Here is a 10899-nt window from a genome sequence, read left to right as displayed (position 1 = left end):
AACAGTGTCTGATACATAGGAAACACTCAAGAAATATTCTATATTATTACCTGTCTACTATCTTTGAATATCTCTACCTTAAAACTGAAGGCAAGAGTTTCTTAGTATGGATCCTGAGGTCTTGATATAAGATCTTTATTTTTAATATATTAATAGATAGGCACTGCTATAAATTTCCTTCTAGGTACTGCTTGAACTATATCCCACAAATTTTGATATGTTTTAGTTTTCATTCAGTTCAAAATACTTTCAAATTTTCCTTTTGATTTCTTCTTAGATTCATGCTTATTTAAAAATGTATTAATTAGTTTCTCAGTATTTGGAAAAGTTTCAAAGCTCTTTCTTTTAGTGACTTCTAATTTAATTCCACTGGGATCAGACAATATACTTTGTATGATTTGAATGTTTCTAAATTTGAGACTTGTTTTATTTCTTTTAAAAAATATGTTTTTATTTTATCAATAAAACAATCTTTTTTGAAAAAAATATTCTTGATGAATTTAATTTACTTTTTCTAGAAGCCATCAATTTCTTTATCCCTATGATTTATTGTTCTAATTTGAACTAATTTTTTCCTAGCCCTTCTTCACAGATGCCAACCTGGGGTTTTGTTTTCAATTTCTAATGCTAGAGTACATGCTTCTGATTTTAGTCCACTACTTTTCCTATTTTTCAAGTATATTAACTCAAGAAATTATTTTAAAAGAATATTTGGGTGATATGCTTTCTGAATTTGATGTTTCTGAATAGGTCATCATTCATCTTTATCATTGACTGGTGGTTTGCTGGGTAAGGAATTAAAATTATTTTCTCTACCATTTGCTACACGCTGCCAATATAATGTTAATATGAAAAGCAATAAAGTTAGTGCCACAAATACCTAGAACAATTTTACTTATAAATAAGGGTAGCAGTTTCTAAACAAAACGAACAACAGCAATGCATAAGAACAACGGTAAATGATTTGGGAAATGGTTCATTATCAGTAAAATCTATTGAATAAATAACTACACTACAGTTAAAAGAAGAAAAGTCATGCAATAGTATCAATAGTGATAAAAACTAACAATTATAGGAAAATTATTTTGTGCCAGATACTGTCTTAAGTTCTTTATAACTCATTTAATATGTGAACATTGTGAGGAAGATGTTATTATTATGCTCCTTTTAAACATGAAGAAACAGATACAGAGTAGAAACTTGTGAAAAATCACATAATTCTTTCAAAGAACAGAGACTCAAACCCAGATAGTCTGGATTTAGAGTCTATTCTGTACTATATATTGGCATCAAGAGATAGTCATTCTATAAATTTTTGTCACCATTCCAAATAAAATATTAGGTAAATAGGAATGAAGTAACTACTTATTCTAATAGAGATAAATTATCTGAATATAGAGTTAAAGCAAAAGAAATGAAAACTATGAGAGATGAGAGACATATTGCATCAGTTTTGACTGTTAATATACAGGACTAATATTTTCTCAACTCTCCCCCACAGAACTTACATGAACGTTTTGTTTTGGCAAGCATATTTTAATTTCTAAGAATCCTTTCTTATTGTCTTATTTCTCTTTTTCATGTCATAATTTTTTGGTTTAGTTTAAATTGATGAGTGCAACATCTCAAATTTTTCTCAATATATTAGAAAAAAAAAGTTGTACACTATTTCCTAAGTTCTACTCTGTTCTTTTCAATGTGATTTGTTTTATTTTTATTCTTTTAATACATCTTATAGACATTAGTTATAAACAAAAAAAGAAAAATGCTTTGACTTCTCTACATCAACAGAAGTAACTTTTAGATGCTTCCTGAGGCTGAAGACTATCTTGGTCAAGGATTTAAATAATGAACTGTTCTATCTACTTTATTATTCAAAATTTTATTTTATGAAACATTTAATGAAATAATTAAGCTTTTTTTTAGTCAATAACCCAATCAGTATACCCTGAGGTCTTAAATATCAGTATGTATAGAAGTGACAAAGAGAGAGCAAAGGGCAAATGAGTGTAATGATGGGCTAAGACTCACTAACACATACTTAAGTAGAATAGTACTCATTCTCTACCTTGTTAAAGCTGTCCATTGTGAAGGCTTGAAATTTCATGGCATATTTAGAAAATCATTTGTGAGCCAAAGGGCTTGTAGCCTCAAAAATTTTGGTATCTTGGCTCATCGAATAATAATAGTAGAGTAAGTGCTTTTTATGGAGATTTTTCGCTGTGATTCATCTTTGAGAGCAGAACTAGAATGTTTGTTGACTATTTCGTTAAAGAAAAATCTGTTTAGAGTTTATTACATGAGTGTAGCTAGAATTACAAGGGAAGGCACAGTGAAGATAAAATTGGTACTTTCAGAGCAAAGATTAACTTATTTTTGACAACTGTGGTGAATGCTTATAGGAATGTGGTTTTAACTGTATAAAGCTGTCTGCTAGTTAAAGACATTAAATTCAGATTGAGTTCTGGAAATACCTTGTCTGAGAGAGGAAAACTTGACTTAACCTCTTCTAATGTAAATAAGAAGGCATTTTCTATAAAATTTTGCATAGGTACTTTTTACATGTGTATTATTAGGACTTAGACTGTTAGAGACCATCAGTGTTATTTGAATAGATGTAGTAATTTTATATTGGAAGACTTCTTGTCAATAAAATAATAGTACCTATATTTAGAAGATTGGCTGTAAGTCTAGAGAATGTCTTTCGTTTCTTAGTTTCCTCAACTGTTAAACAGGAATATTACCTACCTCACAGGCTTTTTTAAGAATTAAGAAAGGTAATAGATTCTGAGAACAGTGTCTGATACATAGGAAACACTCAAGAAATATTCTATATTATTACCTGTCTACTATCTTTGAATATCTCTACCTTAAAACTGAAGGCAAGTTTTCTTGCAGGAAGAAATAAAACTACTGGGGTTTCCAAACAAATAAGAAGAAATATTGCTTATAAGTAGATTTTTCTTAGCAGCTTGCAGATAGCAATAGCTGTTATGGAGCTCACACTCAAGGTCTGTGCTTGTTTCAGAGAAAGCTTGCCATGTGTTGGGAGCTTGGCTGACAACTCAGTTCTGATTCCTTTTATGTCCACTTTCTCTCATTTTTCTTCTAAAATGCACAAGCGGCAAAGCATCAATTTATCTCCTCTCTCTTTCTACTTCTTTCTCTCTCTCTCTTTTAAACACACACACTCTCACACACACCTGCTCCTTTTTTCTTCAACATGCACACCCTTGCGTTTACACTAGTTTTATTTTGTTTATTTTTAAATCCCCAAAGGATTCAGAGAGCAGGCTGTGTGCAGCTGTCGTGTTTTCCACTGGTTAAATTGGCAGTTACCTACTGTGTGGAGTTGCTAGGAGAAGGTGAATAAGCATGATTGCAGCATCAGTTGATGTACGTATTCTTGCAGTAACAACCTGTGGAGCTCTGTGGTCTGTCTTCTGTATGGCTCTATACGTTGTTTTCTCTTGGTTGTCATGAACATTTGTTGCTTTTATTGTTAGTAACAATACTAACATGATATATTTTTAAGTGTTGGTTCCAGATCAATTAGGAGACAAAAACCTTGGCATTTAAACAGGGCACTTTTTTTCTCAGGGTGGTGCTGCCGATACTGCTTCCTACCATCTGTTTTCTTATTACATCCTGCTCTCGTTCTGTTGGTAGGGAGGAATTCAGCCTCTTCTGGAGCGCGAAAGTCATTCACGTTTCTCTTGTGCATAATAGAGCTCGTAAGCTGTAGGAATTCTTATTTGCTTCAGTGCACAGAACAGTAACAGATGAGCTGCTCTTCGGGAGAGCTTGAGTACTCAGTCGGTCAGCAGTACAGTAGCAGGCTCACATGTGCGGACTGTTCCTGTGAGGTCAGAGCATCTGTTTATACTGCTGTCTGCTTGAGGGGGGTGATGTGGTGAACAGGGGATGTGCCTGTCAAAGTCAATAGCGATTCTGGCAGAGGCTTCCTTCGGCTTTGCACATCAGCACTGTTTTGATAGATAAGAGATGCTACTGTGTAACTGTTTGAGATTTGTAGTGGACTGAGGAATGCTTGTTCTGGCTGCTGAAACTGACTGTAACTGTATTGCCTTAGGAGCATCATCATGGGGTCAAGTGCTACAGAAATTGAAGAATTGGAAAACACCACTTTTAAGTATCTCATAGGCGAACATACTGAAATAATGTGGCAACGCCTGAAAGGAATGTGAGTATGTTCTTTGCTTGGTTCTGTGATTTTATTTCCCCCTAAAAGATTTGACTATTAACATGACTAATTGTTGATTCTGTCTGCCTTTGTGGACTAGTGTTTCCTTTAGAAAAATTTTCTCTTGAAAAATAAAACGTGTCCATCTCAGCTAACAACTTGTTGAGGGGTGGGTGGTTTTTTGCACTTGTACGTTTCATAAAAGTAAGGTAACTTCTGGGGAAGTCACTTCACTGTTATATGGTTTCTTTTATGCATTCTGTATGTGCTGTTTAGATATGCGTTTAGATATGCAGAAAGGTAACTAGGAAAGCTGATTGCCTGGGTACTGGCCAAAATAAAATTTCCCTCAGGTAAGTAGAAAGAAAAATAAGACTGATACTTCCTCTGTGATTATATTTTGAAAAACAATGACAGGATTAGTATGATAAATAATTATATTTCATTGTGCTTATTCTTTATGTCTTTAACAATATTTATATAAGAAAAAATGTTTGTGTGCTAAAAATATTAGCATCATATCAAACTTATTAGAGAGTTTTGGCTTTAGTTTAACCATTTCACTTCTTCTGAGAGTATAGAATAGCCCCTGGTATACAATACATAGCCCTTACTAAGATAGGTCAAGAATTGTGCATTTATATCAAGTGTGAAATGTAATGGCCTGAGTCAAACTTCAATTGCAATGCTGTTCACCTTGCTTTTACACCTTTACTTTTTTTTGTTTTAGCTGTGTATGCCACTAATTCCCATTTAGTGTTTCAGCACCACACTATGTTTATATGATTTATTTTGATTGTCATAATTTAAAAATCATATTTAACATTTGGATAAAAATGTGAAATATGAGTATTTACAGGCCATTGTAATTTCTTAGTGTATTTATAGATCTCAAAGGAAAATATATCTGCTTTTGTATAGTAATAGCTGAAGGAATCCTACACCATGCAAAATAGAGTTTTCTAAGATTCATATATCTAATGCTGTGGTTTACCGCTTTTTTATAAAATACAGTATCTGAGTAAATTTGATGTTCCTGTTTTGATATTTATTTTTTTAAGGAAAAATTATATCAAACTTTGTTTAAAGTTTAAAAAAATCTCTTCTACTTTTTTCCATTTGAATGTATTTAATGATGTTTATATATTTAAATCTTCTCTGTATATTTTCTTACTACTTGAAGTAATACATGACATTACAGTGCACTAGCATAAGAGTACACTCACGCAAACAACACTTAGCAGAGAATAACTTTTAAAACGGAAGCCATCTTTACATCATTTGAATGAACTAGAGAAATCTGTTTCCAAAACCCATTGAAGATTTAGAAGTTACAGCTTTTTGGTGAGGTTGTTCTCTAGAGAGGCAAGTAATCCTGTCAAAGCAAATAACAGCTCACAAAATTAATTAGCATACATGCAAATTAAGCATTAGCAATCATCAGATGATTTGTATTCTAACCTAATGAGTGGATGAACATTTGCACCGGCAAATTTATATATCGTATTATAACCCATTTTAGATTTTATTCTCTTTAGCAGGATAGGATGTTATGTTTATTTTGTTTTGTTTGCATTTGTTCTATTTTTCTGTAGTTACTTAAATGTATGAAGATGTGGTGTAGTGGATTTATGTATATGTCTTTAAGAAATTTGAAAAGTGATTTTGTGTTTACCTAACACTTTAGGGGCAAAGTTACTGACTTTATCAATTGAGCTCAAATATCAATCTGTCATTTTATTTCAGAAAAGTGTGATAGACATTCAAAAGTGTATCTTCATGAATTAATAGAAAGATATATTAATGTATGTACATGCTAAATTAATTTTGAGCTGTCGTTACATAGAGCCACTAGATGACCATTAATGAGGTTTTTTTTTTTTTTAGGTCATTGTCATAAGACTGACTAAAATGATTGATTGTTTTTGCATTGAATAAAGAAAGAATTTGCATTTTGGTACTATCACTTTAACTTGTTCTTTGACTTAAGACATTTTCAGTGTTCTAGGCTTAGGATTGTCAAAGCAGAAAGCTCTAACTCAAAAATCTGCATTACTGATGACAACCAAATTGTTTAATTATGATCTTTTGTGTAGTGTGCATTCAAAGCAGTGATATGAGGGACTCCCTATACCATTGCTGAAATTATCTTGCCTATTTAAGATGCAATATTGACTCAAACAGAATTTTAGCTTATCAGAATTGCTAGTCCTAAGATTCTACTTTTAAGTATTGGAAATTAAAATCATGCTAATCATGAAAGCTATCAAACAATTGTGCAATAATTTTCTTATTTTTGGTAAAATAGACTGAATTAAGGCTTTCAGATACTTGTTTGGAAAGTGATTTTTTGATCTTTTACTATATTTAGTTCTACAAATACATAGACTTATTTCAGAAGGATATTCTGTTTTTAATTGGGCTTACAACATGTACATTTTGAGATTAAATAAAAACAGAGACAAAGGTGAAAGTAAAATGTGTTTATTCAGTTATACCTTTAATGTAGAAAACATGAACCACTACAGAGAGACATTTAGAGAAAGTTTTTTATAGGCATTGGCGTATAACATAACATTTTAGACAGTCTTTTGAGTCCACAGAAATAATTTTTAAATTTTGGAACACATGTGGAACACATTGTTAAGCTAAATTAAAATATTAATTTTTCTTTACCATTTTGTTGATTTCTTTTATTGAGCTCCTTCTAAATCTTCATGTAATATTTGAGACATCATTTAAGGTGATATGCCAAGAAATTTCTTATTCTTTTGTGAGAACTAAGGTGAAACAGTTTCTTACTCCCATTCTAATGTAGACTTCTATGCTATAGTTATTAATTTTATTCTCATAGTTACTTTTATCTTTAGCTTTATTCAATCCATATTCTACCACTAATTTGTCACTCATTATAACTCGCCATCTATGATGGTGAAACTATGAGTAAATAACTATGGCATTAGGTCTTTAATAAATGAGATTTAAAAAGAATTATGTATTTGGCCATAAGTTATTAATTGTTTAAGGCCTGGAAAACACATCTTATTTCTTATGCCATCTCAACACCAAATGAAATTTCTTATTTAGATGTTTCTTGTGAATATGGAACCTAGACTGCTTCCTACCTACTAAAAAAATTTATCTATCACTAGTCTTTGTAAAGACTTAATTTTATTGATTTCCAACTGGAAAGTTGATTTGAAGATTTCATGTTATTTAATTTATGCATAATTTTTTTCATTTTTAAAAATAATGCCTTTTGGTGTCATGGCAATGCTGCTTTTTTCTTCTCTAAACAACAAAGAGCTCTACAAGTGTGGAATTTTAAAATATCAAACATAGTGAAAAACATTGGTGCTGCTCTTTCCAGTCAGTGTGATTGTTCTAATAATTCTACCTAAGAGGTGACAGCATTTTCAGAAAACTGTGATCAAGTAGAAATTGCAGTGAAAACCATGTGAAGTTATAGGAAAAACTAAATCCAAGTGTTATCTCACTCAGTTGTTCAACAGAAGTGAAGAGCTTGAACTGCTCAAAACCATAAACTATTGACAACAGTGTAACACTCAGTACTTCCTAGTACTTATTGTGAATTCCTTCGGTTTTTATAAATGTAGGACTAGTTAGTTGCTATCAGAATTTCAGTTTGAAAATAACTTAATATCTGATCATGAATTTTACATGGATAGACACATACCTCTTTGTTTCTCTCCCGTTCTGACAAATGTCCAGATATTAAGATCTGGAATTATGAATGCAACAGTTGAAAGAAGTTAAGCTTTTTTTTTCCTCTTTCTAATTTGTGGTAAATATGATACTCAGTAGTGAAGGATAAAATGTAGAGAAGCAGAAAGCGAAAGAGGAGGAAGAACTGTATGATAATCCTTTAAATCCAATGAGCTGTTACTGTTACAGAGGGCAGTGTGCTGTACAGTTCTCAGATGAAGTTGTCCAGACCCTCGTTACCAAGAGGATGTGGCAGAAATACATATTTAGAATAAAAATTAGCAAAAAAAGGAAATGACAGGAGCTATTAGCACCATATTCCCAAACTGGAAGAACAGTTGAGGATGAAGCAGCATTTTAGATAAGAAGCAAATCTGATCCTTTTACTATTCTGGTTAAAATCCTTTAAAGGCTCATATCCATCTGTCCCAGGGTCTCTGCGTATCTGCTTAACCCCTGCAGCCTCCTCTGATGCCTCTCTCTCTGTGGCCCCCTCCCAACCAGATCCAGGGAGTTGCCCCAAAGAAATGCTGCTTACCACCCATCTGCCTCTGCTCATTTTGTTCTCTCCTCTGGAGGGAACTAATCCTTTTCTTCTCTCAGCCAAAGTTGCTCTTGTTCCCCAGGAGGCATTTGGAGTTGTGTGGGGAAGTTTGTCGTGGTTGCAGGGACTGTAGAGTGTTTCTGCTCTTAGTGGGCAGCAGGCTCCAGGCAGGCTAAATGTAGTACAGAGCTCGGGGCATTTCCTTTTCAGGAAGAGTTGTCCCACTCAAAATGTTCATAGAGAACTTATTAAAAAATGCGCAAAGATCTCTGCTTAAATTTCACTTGCACAGGAAATCTGCCCTGATTTTCCTTACTAGGTTAGTTTTCTGGTTTTCGCTCATAAATAACTTGAACTTCCCTTTTCATAACAAAATCTACCTTCCCTACTGGACCAAGCTTCTGAGAGCAAGAATTATGTTCACTTCCTTGTGTTTGCTCTTGCGTCCCCAGCACCTAGCACAGTACTTAGCACATAGGAGATAATGCAATAAATATTTCTAAATCAATGAATTAATAAAATTCTGACTGTTATACTGGCTCTAACTAGAGAATCAGAAGATCAGTCAGGCTGCAAAAATAGGGCATAAAGCCACTTTGGAGGATTGGAGATAGATTCATAGCTATACTAGGGATGGAGAAGATGGAAAGAAGTAATGTTTGCTTATCATCTACTAGTTGTCAGAACTGTGCAGATATAACATATTTGTATTCTTATTTACTCCTTTTGGTGCTCCGTCACACAGCTAGTACCTGCTAGAACTTGGGTTTAAGCATAGATCTGCCTAGCTCTAAAGTTGTTATTCATCTTGCTTCCAAAACAAAGACAACATTCTCAGAATGGTTAACCAGAAAGATCACCAGAAAAGAATCTAGAGTGGTCCCTGGCCTCGTGGTAGGCAGACTGGTTGCCCCCCTAGAGATGTCCACATTCTAATCCCCAGAACCTGAGAAGATGTTACTTTACTTGGAAAAGGAAAATTAAATGAGCAGATGTAGCTAAAGATGCTAATCAGCTGACTTTAAAATAGGGAAATTATCCTGGATTACCCAAGTGAGCCCAATATAATCACGAAGGTTCGTAAAAATGGAAGAGAGTTGCAGAGGAGGAGGTCAGAGTGATGTGATGTGAAAAGGACTTAACTCGTCTTTGTCAGAGTTAAAGATCCGGGAAGTGGGCCACAAGCCAAGGCCAGCCTCTAGAAGCCTGAAAAGGCGAGGAAACAGATTCTCCCTCTAGAACCTCCAGAAATAATGCAGTCCTGCTGATACTTGGATTTTAGCTTAGTGAAACTTCCATTGGATTTCTGACTTACAGAACCAAAGATAATTCGTTTTGTTCAAGCCACTAAGTTTGTGGTGAATTTGTTACAGTAGCAATAAGAAATTAGTACGTGCCTCCTATACCAGAATAACATAGTGCTTAATCAACATGGCCATCCTTGTCTTCTCCTAACACACACACACACACACACACACACACACACACACACACTCTCTCTCTCACACACTCAAACACACACTCTCACACATACATATTTATACACACTCTCACACACACACGAACCATATGGATGGAGCCCTGCCTCATCTTATAGCACATTGGAGTTAGATACTCTTTCTTCTTAGCCATTAAACAACTCACTGTGCCGCCATCTAACCCTGCCTTACATGCCCAAATGACCAGTTTTCTCACTAAGCTCTGAGATTGAGGGTTTATAGTGGATTCATTTCAAATGTCAAAGGAAAATGTTTAAGCTATCTTCCTTGGAGATTGTCTCAGTCTCTGTTCTTACATTGTTGAGTATGTGACTATTTTGATGGATTAATCGGGCAAACCTGTTTTTTTGAAAAGCTGTCCTTTAATCATAAAACTAGTTTGATTTGAAGAAAACCATCTCATCAAAACCTGTTTTGGTGTATAGATATAATCTTAATATAAATCTCAGTCCTTAACATAACATTATGTTATGATTTATAGAAAGAACATTGTTGAGGTGGAATATCTTAGGGATTGAGAAATTGAACTCTGGAGTCAATCAGATATTTTATAATACTACCTGTTTTTTAGCTGAGTGACCATAGAAAAATTATTAACTTCTCTAAACTTTACTTTTTTTTAATCTGTAAAAATCCCATTATTTCATTCATAATTCATTCTCTTATTCCATAAATATTCACTGATTGTGCACTATGTTAGGTGCTATGTGTGACACAGGAGCTTATATTCCAGTAGAGGAAACAAACAACAAAAAAGTGAATTATAAACAGCAACTTAATATGGAGTAAGAAGTGACCAGAAGAAGATGCACCAGGTGATGTGATCAGGTTACCTTGGGAAGATATTTTGGATAGTCAGAGATGATTTCTTCTGGTGACTTTTCAGCTAAGACATAGATGAAATTAATATCTACCTTATAAGATGC

General features: G+C 33.7%; 1 protein-coding gene across 1 annotated transcript in view; it reads left to right on the top strand.

The window, feature by feature from the left end:
- Positions 1 to 3791: 3791 nt before the first annotated feature.
- PDE1A (phosphodiesterase 1A, calmodulin-dependent) overlaps positions 3792 to 10899 on the top strand; it is a 362008-nt gene continuing 354900 nt past the window's right edge. Inside the window, exon 1 of the mRNA XM_012651140.1 lies at positions 3792 to 4204. Within this exon, the coding sequence (XP_012506594.1) occupies positions 4104 to 4204 (101 nt within the window). The 5' untranslated portion in view covers positions 3792 to 4103. The remainder of the gene's footprint in view (positions 4205 to 10899) is intronic.

Source organism: Propithecus coquereli, unplaced genomic scaffold, assembly GCF_000956105.1.
Source record: "Propithecus coquereli isolate 6110/MARCELLA unplaced genomic scaffold, Pcoq_1.0 Scaffold35, whole genome shotgun sequence".
Taxonomy (NCBI): Eukaryota; Metazoa; Chordata; class Mammalia; order Primates; family Indriidae; genus Propithecus; species Propithecus coquereli.
The sequence above is the reverse complement of the archived record's forward strand: the minus strand, read 5'-3'. Positions and strand labels throughout refer to the sequence as shown.